The 24460-nt window shown below is 31.2% G+C and overlaps 1 protein-coding gene across 1 annotated transcript; it reads right to left on the bottom strand.

The window, feature by feature from the left end:
* Positions 1-17884: 17884 nt before the first annotated feature.
* Positions 17885-20965, bottom strand: LOC123195126. The gene is made up of 3 exons (XM_044608740.1): positions 20408-20965; positions 19366-19550; positions 17885-18567 (listed from the first exon to the last, which is right to left on the bottom strand). The coding sequence occupies exons 1-3, from the start codon at positions 20892-20894 to the stop codon at positions 18103-18105; spliced, it is 1137 nt and encodes a 378-aa protein (XP_044464675.1). The 5' UTR covers positions 20895-20965; the 3' UTR covers positions 17885-18102.
* Positions 20966-24460: the final 3495 nt, after the last annotated feature.

Raw genomic sequence — 24460 nt, 5'->3', positions numbered from 1 at the left:
TGGTCTTTTTTTTCTTTCTTTCTTTCATGCGCAATATTTTTCTACTATCCAACTATGTATCAGTGAAGGTTTTTTTAAAGTGATCAAATAATCAAATTTGATTATTATACCTAAAAGCTTAGCAATGATCCAAAGAGAAAAGTTAAAGCACACCAACTTGAATTTCCAATGGGCTCTTAGAATTACCACCCAAATTGAAAGTGTATTCATGAAGTGATGAATGATTAGGACTCTCGGAAGAGCAACCTTTATTCTTTCCGTTTCCATGAATAGAAACTCTTCAATTACTTTAAAAAATAGGTAGGCAGGAGGTGGAAATTTATGCTCTGATGCAAATTAATCATCTTTAAAAATATATGCATGAATGAAACTCTCATGCTAACTGTTCCAACATGTAGTTTCTCGGATAGAATTATGTCCTAGTGTAAATATTTATACAAACTACTAATAAGTACAAACTTATATTATAATTGTGTATGATAGTAAGGGAAACTGCAGGTCAGTGTTAAAACCACTGCATTTGAAGTCCTATCTCAAGCACCATATGTACTGTGAGCCTGAAGTTATAAAAGTGGCAAATAAAAGTTGTTGACAGTAGATGCATGTGATACCATGAAACTTTTCACTGTAAAACAAATCAATCAAAATTCGACACACAAGAGGAGGACATTTTTATTATTTCATTACTAGTAAAACTTCTGTCATAGACGTGTCGACGACAAGAAACCCTTTCGCACACTGATCATCAAATGTAATTTCAATTTTTATCATCACTTCATAGGGATGATAAATTGAGCTTGAAACGTTCGTATCCTGCTAAAAGCCAGTAACTTGTCCGAACAGATTAAAGAGAAAAATATTGTGAAGGGATACCCTTGGTAGCTAGGGTATATCTAGTGTTAAGGGACCACCATAGCCATGGCACATGAAGGTCCTTTGTCTCTTTCTCTCGTCATAACATGTGCTGTCTGTTGTTGATGGCTTCTCTTTAAACAGCTAGAGATTCCTTTGTGTACAAACTCCTAATAGTAATTACCTTTTCTATAACATCTGTAGTGGAATTGCTTCAAGAGTTATCATGGAATGTCGGAATATATTGGACACTTATATAGGACTTTAGTTTCCAACACTTTCTCTCAAGGACAATTACTATAAATTGTTAAATTTATCTATTTAGTTTTTAGACTCTGATACCATAAAGATTGAAACTCATATTATATAAAATTAATTTGCTTATATTAAAATCTAATCTAACATATTTATATACCACTAATTTATATTAATTTTATTAGATGTAAGACTTTACTCTCTAACATAAAAAAACAAATAAATCAACTAACATTCTTTCAGTTTAATATTACAATGGGGTTAACATGAAGATAGGAATAATCATTGAAAAAATGGAAAAAAAAAAAAAAACCATGAACTAAGAAAGTGTATTTAAATAAAAAAGAACTTATTTAGGATCACAACAATAAAATGTCAAATTTCAAACTTTAATAAAAGCTTCTTAATGTCAAACTGCAATATTCTTTCAATTTAATGTTGCAATGGAGTTAACATGAAGATAGGAATGATCATTGAAAAACTGGAAAAAAACAACCATGAGCTAAGAAAGTGTATTTAAATAAAAAAGAACTTATTTAGGATCACAACAAAAAATGTCTAATTTCAAACTTTAATAAAAGCTTCTTGCAGTTATTAAAACAACAGTGCTAATTGGAGTATGGAGCCAAACCTCGAATGACGCTACACTCTATTATTGATTCCCACTTGCAATAATAGGCTTTTGGAACAGATTAACCGGTCTCCATTAAAAGAATCTATGATTTGAAACTGATTTTTATGCTAAAAACATATTTTTTTCAAATCAGAAATCTGATCAGCTACTAAAATCTCATTTCATTCAGAAAATTAAATCGGCAGTTCTTGATGGATCAACGTTTTACATTAAAACAAAAAAAATTTTAGTTTTATCAATTCAAACTTAAGATTCAATAGCACTGTTTATGCAGAAACGACATCTTTGATGGTAATAGACGGTGAGGATGAGACTTTCATTCTCGAAAATCTATTTATAAGAATAGGATGTCTAGGGTTAAATTTGTCGATGCGAGGTCCAAAAATAATAGTTACTTAACATCTTTATAATAGTTTTATTTAGGTATTTAGTATAATTGATGAAAGTTACTCTAAAGATAAAAATTATTATCTCTTTGTTACGATTTTAACTTACAGCATAATTACTAAAATAATTAACTCATACATGTAAAGTATCGAAATTTTTTAAGAGGGTTTAGGTTTCTAAAGCCTCCCAAGGTCACTTTAAAACAATATAAACAAAATTACACAATTTATGACTTCAATTTCATCTACTACAATGACAATTTAGGACAATTGTAAGCTAGTATACACAAAAATAGAGGAAATACTATTTTCTATTTGAACTATGACAACATGACAAGTTCCCGACCTTAATGTAAAAAAAAAATTCACATTTTTTGTTAACTTTAACTTGCAAAGGGCACAATTGTAATTGTGGTTTGCTATAAATTATAAGGATTTAATAATAAAAAGAATTGTCAAGAAATATATGGCTGACACGTGGCCATATTTGTTGAATTGGAAGGGGAAAACATGGAAAGTAGAGGTGTTGTCGCTCAAAACACATAAGCTTAAAAGTTTGAGTTTTTTTTAGTTCTAAATGAAGGTTTTGCCACTATGTTCGTGTTTTAGTGGAGACAAAGTAATCGACGGGAGAGAAAGACTATGACTCCTCTAATAATCGGGTGTCGCTATGCATAAGGAGATATTCGGAATAGAGACATGAAACATTTGTGGTCAATGAAAGTTTTTGAGTAGTCTGCAGTGAACAAAAGTCAGTAGAAGTTGACAACTAATTAATGATACATCCATGTTAGAACGTTTGAGTATGAAAGGATTTACGACCAAGTTACGTGGAGTATAGGCAACTCCATTTAGTCTTGTGTAGGTTTTTAAAAAGAAACTGACTTTAATACCTTAAAAATACCTAGAAAATGACTAATATTATGGGTTATGAAAGGTTGTGAAGGTAAAGGTGGTAATGTAAATAAAATGTTTTAGGGTTAGTAGAAGTATGTTGTTATGCATGTCTGGTAAGGGGGTTGGTCTATAATGTTTTTAATGTTGCATGGAACTATTTTATAGGATACAAAGTCGTCTTGTGAGTGGGTTATGGTTTTTACATGTTAGGGTTTTAAATTTGTTGTTATGTAAATGTGTTTTTGATTAGTTTTTGTTTGGATAATGTAGTTTCAACTGTATTGAGAGTATTTAAGGGTCATCATTCATAGTTTGAAGGTGTTATGCTAATATTGTAATATTTTATTATTTGGTTTTTTGAAATTTTTGGTTAAATTTTCGTTATAATTGGTTGTGTTTTCATAGGTTAAATTCTAGCTTTACTTATCTGTGTATTATCTTAGATAATGACTATGTATTGTACTGTATGTTTTGTAATGTTGGAGTTTTTTTTCGTGATTATATTATAAATTAACTATGTTTGTTTTTGTTTTTACATGTCTAATATAACACATTGAATGTTTACAACTTGTAGTACCCATAGGTATATACTAAGGTTAATGTGGTCATTACATGTTATTTATGATTTAAATAAGGTTATGTCATTCATGAGATATGTTGGAGTTGGGTTTATATCAAACCATAAGGGAAAAAGAGGTTGAATAGTCTTTCCGAAGTCTAGAATGCATGTCTATGTTTAGTTGGTAGAACAAGCTTAGAACAACTGCTTTCAGTTTTTGAAAATGGAACACTCATTCTAAAGAATGAAATGCTTGTTCTGACAACTACAAGGTAAAAACTCTATATAAAATAGCCCTAACTTCTTATATTTTATTATTGTCCAACCGAAATTTTAAACTACGAAACTTAGATCACCTAAAGAATGAGCCCTAATCTACCAAGGTTATGGTTTCAAGGCTCTTAAGTAGAAAGGTTTCATTTTTCATTGAATTAAAAAATAAGTAGGAATCTATCTGCTCTAAGGATTTTTAGATTTATTGGTATTTCATGCAAATATATGCAATATGATGATTTGTTCAGTTAGTATTTTGGTGGATTTAGTGTGATTTAGTATTTTGATTAATTGTGGTTTCTTTTATAGAATTTCGACTAAATAACCATCGCAATGAGCATTCTCTATTTTGGATTGGTCATTCATAATTTAAATCATTTATTGGCGTGGTATCATCTAATTTGTTCATCAGTCCAATTAAGTTGAACAAGCATTCTATCCTTTAGAATAATCATTCATCCCTTATCTTATAGAATCTTAACTTATACATAATTTCTCATATCCAATATACATATCATACTTAATAAATTCATAAATAACATTAAATTACCAAAATTACCTCAATACACACATGTGGGTATCACATTTGAAGTTTTTAACGTTAGTGTACGTCCTAGGAATCATTCATGTTATTAATTTCAAGGCATTTTATCTTTTATATATATGTAAAGAATTACTAATAAAAGAAAGATTTCTTTTGTTCATATATGTAAATTGTTTTTTTTTTATTTACATTAATATAAAATATGTGTGAACTATCTAAATAGTTCACTTAGTATATAAAATTGAATTATCGAATTTTTCCCTATGGATGTGATATAAGTTAGGCAATAATATCACATAGTAGATATAAGTGCATATGTTGATAATGGTTATGTCATTAGGGTATTAGTATGGATTAATTGTTAGTGAATTATTTTTCGAATGTGACCAGTAATGATAAGTTACATAGTCATTAAATCGTAGTCGATGACTTATCATATAATGTACTAGTGTACAAAGTAATTTTTAACCTAAGATATCATGGTTGAATCTGATATGGATGCGTATAGTTCATATAGTATATAAATACGGGACAAATTATATTTCGTACAATAAGCCATTTTGGTCATGTATTGTTTGTATGTGGAGATAAATGATGATCAAGATGAGATCTATTGACTCAGAGATATTAGATAAGAGTATTTGCTTATTCAATTTAGTTTTGAGTTCCTAAATAAATGTCGATAAATATTGGAAACTAACATTTCTTACCAGAGTATAACATAAGTCATATAAAGGTTGTTCGTGATAACACATTCCAAATATATTAATTGATGATTCACAGAGTATTGAAATTAAGGCTTTAATGTGCCATGAGCTCAAACTCAATTAGGATTAGACAATGAAAAGATCTTACCTACATAGAACGTACGATTGGGAAATTATGTTCGATGGAATGTTTCTTTATCATGGTTTAGGGGTTGTGACACAATGCTAAATATTTATTATAGTCATTGAGTTTCCAAAATTTATTTTTAGGATTATCTGGAAACAAGCTCATGACTATGTCACGGTGAATCTAAAAAGTCACATCAATAAACCAAACATTTTAAAGAGTGAACATTAATTATCCAGGGGTTGGCTAGTACCTTCCGAAGGGTAATAAACATACATCATATAAAATGTTATATGGGTATGAAATGACACTTTAAGAGTTAAGGTATTTATGAGATAAAATTAGAGTGGTTAAAGTATATATATGATATACATGTATGGTTATAGTTTGAATTAAGAATTCACAAGTACCAAACAACAAATCAATATTTGTTAACTAAGCCATTATTATTTAAATGTGTATTTTAGTTCATTTTGGCTAAGGAAGTTCATTTTGAAATAAACAAAATCTCTCACTAAAACTCCTCATCTCCCTTCTCTCTAAGATTTTGGCTAAGGTGATTTAACTTGGTTTGGTGGACTTCTTTGGAGGCTTAACAAGTGTGAAGCTCTTTTCCATCATTCTTCATCAAATATTTAAGCTTGGAGTAGGTAAAATCACTAATCCTTCTCCATGATTTTCTATAGCATTGATTCTTTCATGAGTAGTTTATATATGTGGTTTTCCATTAGCCTTTTCACATCTAATCTTTCAAATGGTACCAAAGCCATTTTAGGCTCCTTGCATTGTAATATTCCTCCCCAGAATTACTATCTTTCGAAGAAGAAATATTATGAATTAACATCCAGAGCGTCTATTTTTTAAAAAAAAAAAAACTGCTTTAAACTAAACTCATTACTGAAAGTATTTAGAAATTATTTAAGAAAATTGAAAATTTGGAAGCGAACAAAAGATATATATATCCCATATGAAAACTCATCTGAAAGCATCTGAAAACATAGAGTAATCATATACAACTATATAATCATTTCAAAAAGGTCAAAAGTCAATAAGAACATGCAACTGTATGCATGTAACATAAACCAGAGATAACCTACTCTAACCGGATCTATCTTCGCTGATCTGACCCTACCTCACAACTACCACGATTACCTATACCTACAATCATGAAAGAAAAGAAAGTGAGAAATAAGAACACTTAGTAAGGGGAAAGAATTAAGTAAACTGTCTCATTTCCTGTTCTAACTCACTCTCGGAACTCAATCTCACATCATAACCTCCATAAGAAATCGAGGGGATAATCTAGTTCATTCTTTACTATTTGGGTCATACTTTGTCTCATCTGGTGTCTATTTAATACTTTTGGGAAGCTAACTATAGGGATTTGACATCTTCTAAGCTCGAGCTCTCTTCCTTTCTCTCATTACACCATTTCTAAATATGAATTAATCTCTACTACGAGCATGTTCTACTGTGAGCGAACCTTACATGGGTTTATGTCCTATTATGGACGTGTCTTACTGCGGACGTGTCCTACTACAGGCGGTGTAGTGTAAAGTGACCCTTCATAGTTCATAGCATGCATGCATGTGTTATATCTTACTAATCTTGCTTTCATCTAAAACTATCCACAATCCACCAGACTATACTCTTGGGATGACCCCTGAATCTTGAGCCATAAATTCCTTTTCTTTTTCTTCTTTTTTTCTTTTTCTCTCGTTTCTTTCCTTTCCTTTCTTTCTTTTCTCCCTTTTCTTTTTCTCCTCCTTTTCTTTCTTTCTTTCTTTCCAAAACTATAAATCACTATTTACAGGACTATTCACTTAATAGAATAGTCTTTTTCGTCATTCAATTTAACAGTTCAAACAGTCTCTAATTCATACAAGTTAAATATCATTGAAAAGAAGATTCAGAGAGCTTTTCAAAAAGTTATAATAGCACTCATGATTCATCAGATAAGGTAGCCAAAACATGGGATGAATTCAGTGGCAAAAAACTTCATTCACTGTTTATTTGGTAAGATAGTTTTTTTTTTTTTGTTCATGCAATTTAATAGTCCAAACTGTCTCTAATTCATACAAGCTATATATCATTGAAAAGAGGATTCAAAGAGATTTCCAAAAAGCTATAATAGAACTCATGATTCATCAGATAAGGCAGTCAAAACGTAGGATAAAATCAGTGGCAAAAAATTGTACTCACTATTTATTTGGTAAGACAGTCTTTTTATTCATGCAATTTAACAGTCCAAACAGTCTTTAATTCATACAAGATATATATCATTGAAAGGAGGATTCAAAGAGCTTTCCAACAAGCTATAATAACACTCATGATTCATCAGATAGAACAGCCAAAACATGGGAGGAATTCAGTGGCAAAACGGTAAATATCATCTAACTCTCTGCCATGAACAAACTAACACACATAGATACCTCAAATAGCAAAACAATATTTCTCAACTTCAAAATCATCATTTATAATATAGAGCCAAAAAACCAAAAGCATAAAATATGAAACATACCAATAATGATTCCACTTACCTTATTTTAAACTAATTTTTGCTAGGTTGGCTACCTCCTCCTTGTCTTCCTTCTCTTATCATCAAAACCACCTTAAATCAATACCAAAACACACCAACATATTCATATAATATGCATCCAATATGTATAAACATAGGCAAAGGGAAAAGAAATAGATCTTTTGATTACCAAGGCTTCCAAAGTGTTTCCTCTTCTTTTCTTTCCTTACTTATCTTCCAAAACTCAGTCAAATCCTTCCTTTTTCTTCAAAAAACAAAGAAAAAAGCATGGAGAAGGCTGAGTTTCTAAAAAGGACAGGAGAAGAGATGAAAATGTCTAACTTTTGTCTTTTATCCCTTTATATATCTACATACATATTGGTTTAGCTTTTGTCTTTTCTTCTTTTTTTTTTTTTTTGTTTTATCTATATTGATTTATTTATATATATCCACATATATTTGGACATGTATATTTAAACTTAAAGATGTCTCAAAGCAAGTCCAAAAGACAAATACATCTGGAACGTACCAAAGGTATTACATGCATGTTTTATTTTAAGCAAAATATGTGTTATTTATGCAAAAAAGTATGCGTTGATGGCATGGATATACTTGAATGTTGTTGATTTGTCATAAAGTCATGTTTTCAAGCTAATTTTGTTATCGTACGTCTCGGCTAAAGATGTTATGCTGGCTTTTTCGTCTTCTTTTTGTATTCTAATGATTTTAAGATGAAGAACACATCATTTAAGGAATGTATATATGCTTGAATGTGACATGTATGTCCTTATTTGGCTTGTAAATTGATTGTCAACATGAATAAACTGACATGCATGTCTCAACCATGGTGTATATGCTGATATACATTCCATTTCTATGATGTTTTTTATGTAGAAGAGATGAAACATATGAATTAGAGACATACATGTAAGATGTATGTATGGAAAATGCCTAATATATGTAGATATAATGATTTACATGCATATGGTTTTTGAAATGTTGAAATTAAAATTTTGATTTTAAATTCGGGTTAAACATGCTAAATTTATAAGTTTTAATATTAATTAAAGTGAATTTGGATAGAAGATGGATGCATGGTGAAATAGACTTTAAATGACATGATTGATGGTATGAGATGTGTATGTATCATGAAAACTAATTTAGTTTAATGTTGGTTAAATAATAAATTAGATACAAATATTGATGTATACGCGACTCCATTGTCATTTTTGGGTTCCAAGTCATCCTCAAGTCTCCATGCAACCCAAATATCAACTAACATTTAATGTGATTGAGTATGAGAGTAGATAAAAGTGTACACATGTCAACTAACTTGAATGTGAGAGTTGAATATAATAATATAATATTACATGAGGGTACATGCAATCATGACCTAGTATTAGATAATTGTTACTTAAAGTAAATATTATGAATATTTGGATTACATGCATTATGTCATTTGTCCTTAAGTTATTGGATTAACATGTTTTTATTTTGCCTATAATTGATTTGATCAATTAGGTGATTAATATTTATTTTTATTACAAATGAGTTCATAATATTTACTAAATTTTAATTGGTCAAAAGAATTATTCTTACCCAATGTTTGGTCTAACCCCAAACTCTCATTCACTAAATTTCGAAAACTCAAGTATTCGTCATTCTATTAAAATTTTCTACTGAGGTTTAAGGTAAAACTATTATTTAAAAAATATATATAAAGAAATTAAAATTATATCTCATTTCTCCCTTTAGTTTTACAAACTAACAATTTCCCCCCACCCTCAGTTTTGAAAACTCACATTTTCCCCCTAAAGTTTATATTTTCCTTCATTTTTCTCTAATGCCCTTTTCAACCAACAATCGCCACTATTTCCCTATCGAGGATGATGAAGGCTGAAGATGGAGGGTGGACAATTGAGGATGAAATGATGAAAGGGTTTGTTAACAAAGGTGGAATGACGAAGGGGGTTGTAGACAAAAGATCCTAAAATTGAACGCTAGATGTTGACGAAGATGAAGTGTTTTCTGACAACTCAAAACCTTAAATGACTGATTTCTCCTTATTTCACTTGAAATGATGATAGAGTTTCCTAACGAAAATGACCTATTTCACTTGATTTCGATCAAAACAACAAAGGAGAAAGACAAATAAGATTTAGAGGATTCAACTGATTTCACCCAATCGTCCATCATCGGGAGTGACCAAGAGCTCTAGAGAAAGAAAGTCACCAGCAGAGAAGCGATCAGAGCAAAGTGTTCGTTGCAAAATGTGTTGTTTTTAAAGTTAAACCTAACAGAGGGAAAAGGTAAGTTTTCAAAACTTAAGATAAGAAAAAATTGTTAGTTTTTAAAACTAAGAGGGAAAAATGAGATAAAATTTTAATTTTTTTATTTTTTTAAATGATGATTTTATCTGTAACCCAAACTTAGAATTTTAACAGAAGAGTGAATAATTGAGTTATCGAAATTTAACAGGTGGGAGTTTGGGGTTAGACCAAACCTTGCGTGAGAATCAGTCTTTTGGCCATTTTAATTTAGTTGAGGGATAGATGCCATTAAGGATGATCATAGGTGTACTTTTTTATTTTTCAAAGTTTAAATATTTTGAATGTAATATTCTTTTTTATTAAAAGGTTTGTAATAATTAATCCCTCATTTATTTTTAATTTATCAGACCCATGTATCTAAGTTTTGAATGTAATTGGAGTCATTAGATAAGGACCCGAAGGCAACCTGGATGATGATCCAATTGAAGATGTAGTCCTTGGTGAATAGTGTGTCTTTATGATGCATTTTTTAAAACCTTATAATCATCCCACCATGTTTTAAATTTTTGCTTATATGTGATGTATGTATATAAATTAAAAATTGAAATTAATTAATTTAAGTTAAACCTAAATCTCCCTAAAGAAATGTATTAAATCAAAGCCTTCCATTATGGGATAATTAAATTATTTTACATAAATTTTAATAACCCAAGATTTATATTATATGCAGGATATGAATTTTATGTCATAGAATTAGGTTATCTTATTATTGGATTAATATTTTTATCTTGACCAGGATTTTATTATGTGAGGACAAGATAAGAATGTCATTTTTAAGTATAATGGTCCAGATTTAACTAGTCGAGGGTACCAAGATTTTTATTATGAGAGATATCCAAAGTGAAGGGCTAGAAATATGAATCGAGTTTTATATGAGATATAAATTAAAATAGTTTCCTACTTGTTGAATTTAATTGGCAAAGATTTCTATTATATGAGGTTGATTAAATTTAATGAATATTTGATTCTTTACTAGAAATTTAATTTAATGAAAATTTTTGGATCTTGTCTAAGAGAGTCTGAGATTTGAATAAAATATTGGGAGATAATGAGATTATGCATTAAAGGATTAAATTTGTATGAGACACTAATAAAACTATATATTTGCAATTTCTCTAATTAATAATCTAAAAACGACCAATAATGTATTATTAGGTATTTTGGATAACAATTTACGAAATGGTTGAGGGAATTTGAGAATCATTCTCAATTTCAAAAAGGCTAGAAATGTATTGTGATAATTTGAAATTTTCCAAAACATGTAAAATGTGCGCAATATACTCGTCGTCGTACAAGTGTTGTATGGCAAAAATTCCCAAGTACTCAAATACGATTTATGTGTGACACTTTTCAAAATGAGACTGAGTGAAGGTATACCTACTAATGATCATATCAAAAAAATGATAAACATCCTAGAGCAGTTGAATGTGTACAGAGTTGTCAAGGCGAATTTGATTCTCCAATACCTTCTGAACAATTATAAACCATTTATAACAAACTACAATCAAAATAGAATTGAATGCATGTTTTCGAAGCTTTTGAATAAGATTCAAGAGTTTTACAAACAAGGGAAAAGGCATGAGGAGGTTAACATTACTTCTACAAGTGGGACAAAAAAGCAAAAGCAACCAAAAGTTGGACTAAAGAAAAAGCATTTCAAAAAGGTTGGGACTAATATAAAAAAGGCCAAAGCCAAGGGGTAGTGTTTCCATTGCAAAAAGGATAGCAACCAAAAGAGGAATTGCCCTCTTTACCTTTAGAGATTAAAGGAAAAGAAAACATATATATTTCCTTTATTTGTGATCAAATTTGAATTAATTGTTAATTCAAATGATCAATCCTAGATATTAGATTCAACAATTACATCTCACAATTGTGTATCATTGCATGACCTGTAGAATAGTTCTATGTTGTCCAATAATGAAGTTGTTTTGAAGATGACAAATAGAGGAAAAGTTGCAATTGAAGCCATAAAGAACTATTCTTTGAGACTTCCACCAGACATATTTTGAGATTATACAAAGTTCTTCATTTTGCCAATACTACTAGAAATATTATTTTTGTATTTGTTCTATGTAAAAATGGTTACAATATATAGTTTCTTGGAAATGAATGTTTGATTCATTTTGGATAATCTTTAGTTAGCAAAGTAGTAAATACAAATGGTTTGCATGCTTTATAAATGAATGATTTGAGTGTCATGAATGTTGTCACAAATAAAGATCTCGAGAAGAAATTAACCCAAGGTTACTTTGACATCATCAATTGGGTTACATAAGAGACAATAGGATAATGAGATTAGAGACAAATGAGATTTTGAATCCATTGGGTTTTGAACCCTATCTAACTTGTGAATTTTGTCTCTAAAGAAAAATGGTCAAATCACTCTTTAAGAGTAAAAGGGAAATATCCAAATAATTACTTGAATTAACACATTTAGATGTATGCAGACCATTTAATGAAATGGTAAAAAGGGGTTTCCAAAAAGATTAAAAAGGATAGAAAGGTAGAGACTTTCAAAGCTCAATTGGTAGCAAAAAGATATACTCAAAAACAAAGGTTGGATTATGAGAAAACATTTTCTCTCGTTGCTATGATTAAATCCATCTGGATAATGCTGTCATTGTTACATATCATGATTATGAGATTTGGTAAATGGATGTTAAGACAACATTCTTCAATCGATTCATTAAGAAAAATATTTATATGAAACAACCCATAGGTTTTGAATCTTTGTTAAAAGACAAGGTATGCAAGTTACATTGATCTATTTATGGACTAAACCAAGCTTTTAAGAGCTAGAATATCCAATTCCATGAAATAATCAGATCGTTTGCTTTTGTAAAGAATCCAAATGAACCATGTGTTTACATATGGGTTAAGGATCGTGTAATCATATTTCTCATATTATATATAGATGACATACTGTGGATAAGTAATGATATTGACATGATGAATAAGGTCAAGATCTGGTTATCTAGAACCTTTTCAACGAAATATTTGGGAAATATGACTTATGTTCCTATAATTCATATTTATAGAGATAAAATGAGAAGGATAAATAGAAAAATTGTTGAAGAGATTCATCATGGAAAACTCAAATAAAGGACTTTTGCCCTTCACTCACGGTCTTCATCTTTTTAAAGATACCAATCTAAAGATCAATGAAGAGTGACAATAGATGCATAATGTACCTTATGCTTTGGTTGTAGGCAAACGTATGTACGCAATGTTATATGCAAGATTTGATATAGTATATGTCGTAAGTGTTACGATCAGATATCGAACCAATTCAAGAGAAAAACATTGGTCAATTGTAAAATCACTCCTTAAGTGTTTGAGAAGAACTAAAGATTTGATTTTGAGTTATGAATGTTCAGAGTTAAACATTCAAGGATACTCAAATTTTGATTTCTATTCTGACATTGATAATAGAAAATCTATGTCATAGTTTATTTTCATATGTAACAAGGGTGTAATTAGTTAGAATAGTTCTAAACAACCAACCACAATTGATTTCACTATAGAGGTTGAATATATTGTCGTTTTAGAAACAATAAAAGATATTGTATAGATGCGCAAGTTTGTATCTGAACTTAGTGTGGTTCTAAACATGACTTATCCAATAACCATTTTCTGTGACAATATTAGTGTTATTGCACAGGTAAAGGAACCAAGAGCGTATTAGAAGTCTAAACATATTCAGCACAAGTATCACATTTTGAGAGAATTCATCAGAATTAGAGAGATACTGATAAAGAAGATACCATTAACAGGAAATATTGTTGACCCACTGACTAAGGCGATAACACTGAAGCAGTTGGATCATCATCTTGAGAAGATGAATATGAGATACAAAAGCAAATGACTTTAGTACAAGTGGGAGTTTTGTTAGTGTATGCTATAAAAACTATTCGTATTGTCGGTTTCAGAGCATTTTATCTTGTATATATATGTAATGATTTAGTAGAAAAAGAAAGAGTTCTTCTGCTCATATACGTAAACTACTTCTTTTATTTACATTAATATGAAGTATGTATGTGAATTATCTGGATAATTCACTTAATATATAAAACTGAATTATCGAATTGTTCTTTACGGACGTGATATAAGTTGGATAATAATATCATATAGTGGATATATTGAATGCCTCCGTTGAATGTCCTGAGATGATATTAGTGCAGATAACAATGATGGTCATGTCATTAGGGTATTAGTATAAATTAATAGTTAGCGAACTATTTTTTAAACATGACTAGCAACGATCAATCACATGATAATTAAATCATAGTCAATAACTTATCGCATAATTGTATTAGTGTACAAAGAAATCTTTTAACCTAAGATATCTTTTAACCTAACATATCATGGTCAAATTTCATATGGATATGTATAGTTCATATGGTGTATAAATACAGAGCTAATAATATTTTGTATGATAGGCCATATTAGTCATTTGTTGTTTGTATGTGGAGACGAATGATGATCAGGATGAAATCTATTAACTCAAACATATTTGATTCAAAGTATCCATTGATTTGATCCAATTTTGAGTTCCTAAACAAACGTCAATAAATATTAAAGACCAAAATCTCTAGCCAAAGTATAACATAAGTCATACAAAGGTTGTTCATAATGACACGTTCTGAATATATCATTCGATGATTGGTAGAATAGCGAGATTAAGGTTTTGATATACCACGAGTTCAAACTGGATCAGGATTAGACAACGAAAGGATCTTACTTACACAGATGTATGATTGGGAAATTAGGTTTGATGTACAATATGTATTTTGGATCATTTGAAAAAATGCTCACGGCCATGCTACGGTAAACCTAAAGAGTCATAGTAATGAACCAAACATTTTAGAGAGTGAAGATTAATTATCATGGGGTTGACTAGCACTTTCTGAAGAGTAATAAAGATTATATTATATAAAATGTTATATGGGTTTGAAATGACACTTTAAGATGGCTAAAATATATGTATGATATACATACATGGTCATAGTTTAAATTAAGATTTCACAAGGATTAAATAACAAATAGATTTATGCTAATTAAGCCATCATCATATAAATATGCATTTTAGTTCATTTTGGCTAATGAAGTTTATTTTGAACTAAAAACACTTCTCTCACTAAAACTCCTCCTTTCCTTTCTCTCTAAGAATTTGGCAAGATGATTAGTTTGGTTTGGTGGACTTCTTTGAAGGCTCGACAAGTGTGAAGCTCTCCTCCATAATTCTTCATCAAATATGTAAGTTTGGATTAGATAAAATTACTAATCCTTCTTCATTTTTTTCTATGGCATTTTGATTCTTTCATGAATAGTTCATGTATGTGATTTTCCATTATCCTTTTCACATCTAATCCTTCACTTAACTCTATTATTCTAGATATGATACAAAACCTAAGCAGCGGTGGGAGTGCTTTGTTTCATTGCTTCAAAAGTTGGCTTTTAAAATGCTTAGACAACCTACTTCATCTCATGTTGTGAAACGAATTTGAGTATTTATTCCTTCATTCACTCAATTAGAATGAATAAATTAATATCAAAATGTATGGAGGACTTGGTTTTGTTCACAAAAATTTTAATTTTTTGTCGAGGGTTACCTATAAGGATTATGATAACAAGGATAAAGTGTGACATAATAATGGAGATGACTTTGGAAATATGGAAGATGTGAGAGTTCTCAAATTAGCAAATCTCTCCTTTAATGATTCAAAATAGGAGTTCATATTTTTTCAATGAATATGTTAATGAGATAGTGTAAAAGGGGAATGACGAAGTTGAAGAAATACCATAAATATTGCATCATATTTTCTACTTCTTGAATATATCGTGTTTGTATGAACTATGATTTGAAACTTGGAAACAAATAATTTTCATTATCTAAGAGACTTTTTTGTTATTTATTATCCTCAGTTTTTATTTTTGTATGCTTTGAAAGATGAATGTTGGGTTCTTGAAGCAAAAGTTGAATAGTTGAATTTTTATTTAATTTATGTTATGATATATTATTTATATGAGTTCCTTTTCTTAAAAATTATAGTTTTTGCTGCATTGTGATACCACCACTTTGTGTAATTTTATTGGTTGACAGCATTCATTTGGCAAATAAAACTAGGATGTGTTGAGTAATTAACGGTGATGGTTTTTGCAGAATTATTTATTAAGATGAATTTCATATTTGAGCTTGTATGACATACCCACTTTTATATTGCATCATATTTTTAACATTTACACGTTTCTGTATGCTTTTCTTTTTGTTATAATATTAAGAAAATGCGTTTTAACATTCCTGTTTTTGCGTTTTTATATTTCCATGTCTATTTTACTTGGCACTGACGTCCTAATTGTCTTGTTCAAATTTGATACGAGAATACAAAAGAATTGGGATTACAGGAATGCTGAAGTACTAACATAACATAATCATCTTGATATAAATATTATTTGGGATGCTGAAATACTAAGGGTTAGGGGACATATGTTATTGTCTTTCAGCATGTTTGAATTCAGATCATTCAGGAAAATTGAGAAGCCGCATAAATGTCTGAACATTTAAGTTTTTTGAATTGATTATCTAGATCAAGGATCCTGTACACTCTGAGAGCCTTACATTTGTTTTGATACATCATCCATCAACCATTTTTCATAAACAATACCATCTCATAAGTATGGCTGATCCTTTTGTCCCTATTAAAAATTCTCATCGTTCATTGTTTTCTTGTCTGCTAAAAAGCACGAAGTACCTTAACAGTCACACCAGGCATCTCTAAGGTCCCTCTTTGGTAACACTAAGTAGAATATTTTTCCTTTAAAAAAGTGGTGGTTTTGGTTTTAGCGCAATTGTATTGAACTGTGTATTTCGAAGCTGACATCTGATGAAATTTAAAACGTGCAGAGAGCATATCCGCTGCTGCATTAGGCAGTCCTTCTTTCGTTTATGAAAAAACTACATAATCTGAAGTGTAGAACTAGTTTTTCAGGCCACTACCTATGACTTTGGTCCACTCACAAGTGCCTAACCCAGCATATCAAAGTTCTTCTGCAACTATCTGACTCGCGTGATGGTTGATTATCCTCTTTTTGCCTGGTTATTCCTTTTATTGCTTCGTAACCGCTGCGCCATAAACATTACTATGAAACTGATGCCCCCAAGATCCGCTGAAAGATTTGTACCATGGAAGTCAAATTCTTCCATAGCATTGCATGCAAACCTACATTTCAGGCCACCTGCAATGCATTTTCTTTCAATCATCCCATCCGTCCAACAGGATGGAGAGGTTGGAGGCCATGATACTAGCGGTGCTGTCAACTGTTGTCCTGCTACTCTTCATTAGTTGCTACCAGAGTCAAAGACTAACAAAAATTCTGATTGCGATAGATATGACATAGTCGAAGCCACAGTTTATTATATTGTACATAGCAACAGACTAATTTGCCTGGCTCTAATGACAGTTGAATTTTACAGTTTTCATATCCTCGACATTTTACAGATACAGAATTAACTACCATATCAATAGCTTTAAATGATTATAACATGGTTTAACAGAAGAAATTAAATGTCTCTTTCTCCTATTAAGGTCAGTAAAAGCCCTACATGTGAAAGAGCTAGATTTTTCCACAAATCTTTGAAACTTTTCTAAAACAAAATACCAACTTATCAAACTAAATATGCAACTGCTTCTCTAAGTTTATCTTTAAAAGAATATTACATCCTGTGTATGGACCAAATATGTGGAGTCAACTACAATTCGTAAGCAAGTAATTAAGGGAAAGAATGAAGTATATACACCTTGGAATAATTCTGCTGTCATTTTTTTAGTATATACGGATATAAATTGTAGTAGCATAATCCAGCAAAGTAAAAGACAACATCGACTGAATTATTACTTTAAACAGTAACCCTTACCATAAAGGTTGAGAACCCTAAATACAGAATTGGAGACCCAAGAGCTCATAATCTGTGAAACTTTACAATAAATCTGCTGCATATCAAACAGCTGCCAACCATCTAATCAAATTCATCAACTGCAAGCCAATCGCTTGATTCACCTTCCGAATCTTTTTCCCGAGAAGTAGACTGCCGTGCCTTCTCTACATTGCCCCGATTTTCAAAACTATCATTAAGTTTAATCCAATCATTGGATCCAGTCAGTGAAATAGCCTTAACTTCATGTCCTGCACTAGTGGCAGATAGTCTAGAAGGAAGATCATCGCCATCGTCTTCTAAATCACTGAATGAGACATCCTCTTCATGTTCAATCTTTTGCTGGTTATTCACAGAAATACCGCTATCTATATCTGTATCATCTAACCATCGCTCAGTGTTCTCTTCATCATCAATTTCTAGACCTTGTGTTGCACTTACAATCTCACCAACCTCCTTTTCTGTAGATGCTTGAGTACTAGAGTTATTGGCTTGTGCAGTCCTATTGTCTTGTAGCTTTTGCAGAAGCACATTTCTTGTTTCAATAATCTGCAACACAAGAGAACTTAATACTGAACTGGAGACTTTTTTTTTATTATTGTAATTTTAATTTGAAAATTTAAACACAAAGGACAGAACATTTATTTTCAAACTGTAAAAATTTTGAAACTAGACTAATGCAGAGAAGGCATCAATTCCACTACAGAAGTTTTAAGTCCTAATTTAGGAAAGACAAGCAATTGATCATATAGATAAACAAAAGGTAGTTTTTCAAGCCTCAGTGTTCCCAAGACTTCAATCAAGGCCATACAATTGGGTCCAATACTGATACCAGGCCAATGTTTTAGTTCACAAAGTGTAGAAACTACTAACCTATATTGATATCTAAAAGTTCACATATTATAATTAGAACATTCTTACACATAACCAAAACATTGCGTGTTAGAACTAAAAAGAAGACCTTGTAACAGCAACATAGTATAATCCTTCAAATCAATAGCTCATACAAGAAAGGATATAACCAAAATTATAGACACAAACATTTTCTGACAAATGCAGCATCATCGTCCTATAGAAGACACATTGAAGAAATAAAGGTAACATATTAAAACATCACAAAAATTTGAGCATGAGTCCAATGTGCATGGTTTGGAGTTGAATGTCCACAGATGTAAAGCCCCAATATTCCCAGGCCAACAAAGAAAGTTCAATCTCTGATAAAATGATTGAGTGGCCCATAAGAGGACCCACAATGGGCGGTTGCTAGGGTTTATGTACAAATGATTTAAAGTTTTTTATATTTTAAGAAAAAATGAAACAGCATGCAAATAAAAAAAACCAACTTGCCTTTGGAGTTGACAGAAGCTCAAAATCATGTTCACTAACTCTTGGAAGCAGCAATATAAAATAGATCATCCAAAATTGGCTGTCTCCCAAGTAATGATGAAGGTGAATTCTAAGATCTCTGATACTTGGGACCAGATGTTCAACAGCAGAAATATGATCTCTCTGAGCATCAGACATTTCAAAATCTGCAATACGACAAGCAAAAAATCAAACCCACTGTTGCAGTCTTATTACCCATACATTCCACATGATTGAAAGAGTAAGAACAAGATTCAAAGAAATAGCACACATGTTCTCAAATGAATAAACCCTCTTTTTACATTCCAAAGCTACGGATTATACTAGCCACTGATGAAAGGAATAGTGTTGATTGTCACTCAGCAATTAAGTACCGGACAAACATGATAAAGTGCACCTTTATCCAAAAGATGCATCAAAACAAAACTTAGAAAAACAGAAGTGGCATTCGCATTACCATTGATATATTCTCCATATCTGCTCCACTCTTTATTTGATACAAGTTCTTCAAGAATCAAGCAGTAGACAGTACACACCAATCCCCTGTAATTCAGCTTAAACAAAACTTATATTCTGCAGGTCATCTCATTCCTACTAAGTTGCAGCCGCTAAAGCTTTCAATCCCACAATATAGGAATACAATTTCGCTAATGTTTGCTGCCAATGTTGGTTATCCATAGCTAAAGGCTCTCACTCTCATGGTATATTTTAGAATTTGTGCAAAAATATGAAGATATTTTCGCAATTAAAAAAATTGCTCAAAGATGAAAGTAAGAAAACCTAGTCGAATAATATATAATAAGGATACAGAGATACATAATACACAAAACCGAACCACTAAAAATCCAGCTTTATCAAATAACAATAAAAAAAATTGTACGATTCCTCTTGCAATTTTTAAAGATAAAATAAATCAACTAAAAATTAAGCTTTAATCCTTGAATAAACTCCAAATAAAAATTTCAAACTTTTAACACTCCACACAAAAAAATAATTCGGAGTACATGCGAAATTAAAATCTTACCATCATCTAAAGATAAAGGAAATTCCGTCCAACATTCCGCACGCTCGGAAATTTTCCTAACAAATTCAACAACTTCCTCGGTGATCCCCGGAACTCCATCAAAATCATATTCAGATTCGTCTTGATTTTGAAGCAGCAACAAATTAGAGGCGAATTTAGAAATTCCAGTAACCGCTTTGTTACTCGAGAGCATCGAGAGTCCGCTCTTGAAGCTGCCACCGATTTCCACGAGATCGTTGCGGATCCCAAGCAGCGCAGCGTTCGGCGAATCAGAAGATTGTGGTGGTTGCACTTGCCGTTCGGTTTCAGTTAAAGGAGGCGGTGCCAGAAAAGCGGCGACTCCACGTAATTGACGGCCGATTGCTTGGCCGATGAGTGAGAAGTCATCTTTTACGCCGCCGTTTCTATTGGTGGAGCTATCGTCTTCATGTTGAAGCGGTGGCGAATCTGGAGCGTCGGATTGGAGAGATTTGAAAAGCCAAGACATTGTTAGGAAGATGTTTTGGGATTGAGTGTAGTGCTAGAATTAGAGAGCAACAACATCTTTACTTCGAGTTGAATCTTTTTATCAAATTTATAGTGAGGTTAATATTGCCACATCAGCGTTAATAATTGGGATTTTACTCACTCCGGTCTTTGACTTCTTGTAGAACTTTAATTTTGTTTTTTATTTTGAACTGTTTGTGACCTGAAGTCTCACATCACTTCCGTACTGTCTACTGAACTTGTATATAAGCAGAGTCCTAAAGCCCTTAACTCGAACGATACGTTTTAAAACCGTGAGAGTCTGAAACCCAAAATGGACAATATCGTCGAGCTGTTTATAACACGTTATCAGCACGATAGCGATTGGGGGGGGGGGGGGGGGGGGGGGTGTGTTGTGACCTGAAGTCCCACATCGCTCCTGTACTGTCTACTGAGCTTGTATATAAGCAGGGGTCTGAAGCTCTTAACTCGAACGACACGTTTTAAAGCTGTGAGGGCCTGAAGCCCAAAGGGGGGGTGTGTTGTGACCTGAAGTCCCACATCACTTCCGTACTTTCTACTGAGCTTGTATATAAGCAGAGTCCTAAAGCCCTTAACTCGAACGATGCGTTTTAAAACCGTGAGAGTCTGAAACCCAAAATGGACAATATCGTCGAGCTGTTTATAACACGTTATCAGCACAATAACGATGAGGGGGGGGTGTGTTGTGACCTGAAGTCCCACATCGCTCCCGTACTGTCTACTGAGCTTGTATATAAGCAAGGGTCTGAAGCCCTTAACTCGAACGACACGTTTTAAAGCTGTGAGGGCCTAAAGCCCAAAAGGGGGGGGGGGGGGGGTGTGTTGTGACCTGAAGTTCCACATCGCTCTCGTGCTGTCTCTTGAGCTTGTATATAAACAAGGGTCTGAAGCCCTTAACTCGAACGACGTGTTTTAAAGTTGTGAGCCCAAAGCGGACAATATCGGTCGAGCTGTTTATAATATGAACAGTATTTTAGAATATATTGTAAAATATCTTAATAAAACGGTTTATATTATATACATTGGTTTGAATATACAATTAAATACATATTTATATATATATATATATATATATATATATATATATATATATATATATATATATATATATATATATGTTATTGTATAGAAGAATATTATTTTTTATTTTATTTAAAATTAACTATTCATATATATAAAAGTTACACTCAAGGTTTGGTGAAAAAATTAAAAACACACATGTGAGATCTCAAAAACTCAATTATTCATTCAAAGTTTAATTCATTTTCACGTATTCAAGAATTTTTTATTAAAGTTAAAAGATAAAATTATTATTTTACCAGTAATATTAAAATAAATAAAATTATATCACATTTTCTTTTCTTGTTTGAAAAACAAGCAATTTTTCTCATGATTAAGTTTTGAAAAATTCACTTTTCTCTATAGAGTTTCGATTTTCTGACAAAATCATTCGCTCTCTGACAACCGACATCGCACGACCTTCTCTCTCCCTTCTTCCAAACTCGTCTTCATCAGAGAAGATAAGTCTTCATCTAAACAAAGCCAACACAAATCATCTTCGTTCAAATGAATTAACGAGATCGTCGATTTGACTTCATTGGTTGGAATCGATGGCCATGCTTGGAACCATTAGCAAGCTGATGATAGAAGTAGACGGAAACATGTCAAACCGCAACTAATTCAACAGAAACACGACAGATCTATCATCAAAGTTGATTCTTCATCTTTGATTCAATTCATTATCGCCCGAAACTTCTTCACCTATCATTAGAGTCATCCGTGGTAGCAGAAGGAGAAGGGAGGAAGGAGATGGTGGTGGTTGTCATTGTCCCTCCCTTATCGTCGGAGAGAAGAAAACCTAGGGATTTGAAGGGAGAGGAGGAAGTCACTTTTCAAAGTTAAAAGCCTAAGTTGAAATGTCAATTTTTTAAACTAAAAGAGAAATGAGATAAAATTATATATATTTTTTAATATTATTATTAAAATGATAGGTTTTTCCCTTATATTTAATAATAATTTTAACGAAAGTTTAAAGATAAGTAAGTATTTGAATTTTTAAACTTCTATAGAAGTGTTTTTATTTTTCCACCAAATCTTAGATGAAAAATAGTCTTTTGGTTTATATATATTTAAAATAGACACATATAATTTTATTATATGTAAAATATCTATGTAATTTTTCTTTAATTAATCGTAAGAAACTATTATAAATAAATTTGGAATTGCCAATTTCTAGAAACACTTTAGTTTGCAGAAGTCTAATTTATAATAGGTATTCTATTGTTTATAATTTTTAAAAAATAATTTAATGTAATATTTTATTATCTAATTACCAAGTAATCTAAACCCTTGGTGATAAACTCATATATTATAAACAAGAAAATTATATTAAATATATATATATATATATATATATATATAGTTGTAGGAAGAAATATCAGAGTAGAATTTTTAATTGATTTGACAATATCAGTGCCCCTATGGATTCAAATCGATTTGTTTCAAGTTTATTAACCAATAATTAGACCTGATTTATCTGAGTTCCTGTTCCTCTCACAATTAAAGATAAAGTCATGGCCCCATGGCACATTATGTTCTGGTGGAAAGTGGGAAAGCATTACCTCTCGTTCTCATCTTTCAGTTGCTTTAAATGTTTTCACTCATGTGCAGGCAGACTAGCAACTTGAATGTCTTGATCATGACCATGACTTTTTCTTTAATTGTGAGAGGAATAGGACCTTACATTAATCAGGTCCTAAGTTGTTGTGAAATTACTACCCTTGAGGAGACTCAAATTGAATAACATAATAATCTCAGGAGAAATTATTGACAAAATCAATCAATAAATTACATAAAATATACACAAAATTTATGTTGTTTAGTAATATGTCTATGTCCAGACATGGCAATGGGTTGAGTCGAGCTGGCTCCAGCTCAACCCATCGGGCTTATGGGTCAGGTTGGGCCCTAGACCCATACAATAATGGACCTTCAAATCGGGTCAACTTATACATTTTTGATGGCCCTAAATGTATAGGGTCGGGTCAGCGTATTTAAACAATTTTTTTTAATTTAATTAAAATTTTTAATCCAAATTATTTTTCAATTATTAAAACCGAGGAAAGTAGTCCAAACATTTTATTTATAATCTCTTACTTGTGGCGGGGGAATACTGTGGTTACATGATGAAAAATATTATAAGTTTATAATATAATTCAAATAAATTAATTTACATACTATAGAAATTATAAACATAAATAAAATATATATATATATATACTATATCATAAATCTACTCATCTTCAACATTTAAATCTCTAAATTCTTTCAACATTGGATCTATTTGTAATATTTTGTGATGATAAAATTGAAATAAAAATGAAATTGTAAACACAAAGAATTATTATTTGTGAATTCAAATAGTTTATGAAAGAGAGTTAACGAAGGAAAATAAGATTGAAAATATAATAAAAGAATTGAGGTTGGGTTGAAAAAGAGTTGGATTGTTTTATATTGAAAAAAATACATAAAATAAAAAATTTAAAA

This window comes from Mangifera indica, chromosome 13 (genome assembly GCF_011075055.1).
Source record: "Mangifera indica cultivar Alphonso chromosome 13, CATAS_Mindica_2.1, whole genome shotgun sequence".
NCBI lineage: Eukaryota > Viridiplantae > Streptophyta > Magnoliopsida > Sapindales > Anacardiaceae > Mangifera > Mangifera indica.
This window is presented reverse-complemented; position numbering and strand designations above follow the sequence as displayed.

Coding starts and splice junctions, on each gene's coding strand:
- LOC123195126 (XM_044608740.1), bottom strand. CDS start 20,894: ATGTCTTGGCTTTTCAAATCTCTCCAATCCGACGCTCCAGATTCGCCA. Junction 19,551..20,407: donor TCCTTTATCTTTAGATGATG/GTAAGATTTTAA, acceptor GTCGTATTGCAG/ATTTTGAAATGTCTGATGCT. Junction 18,568..19,365: donor AGCTTCTGTCAACTCCAAAG/GCAAGTTGGTTT, acceptor CTTGTGTTGCAG/ATTATTGAAACAAGAAATGT.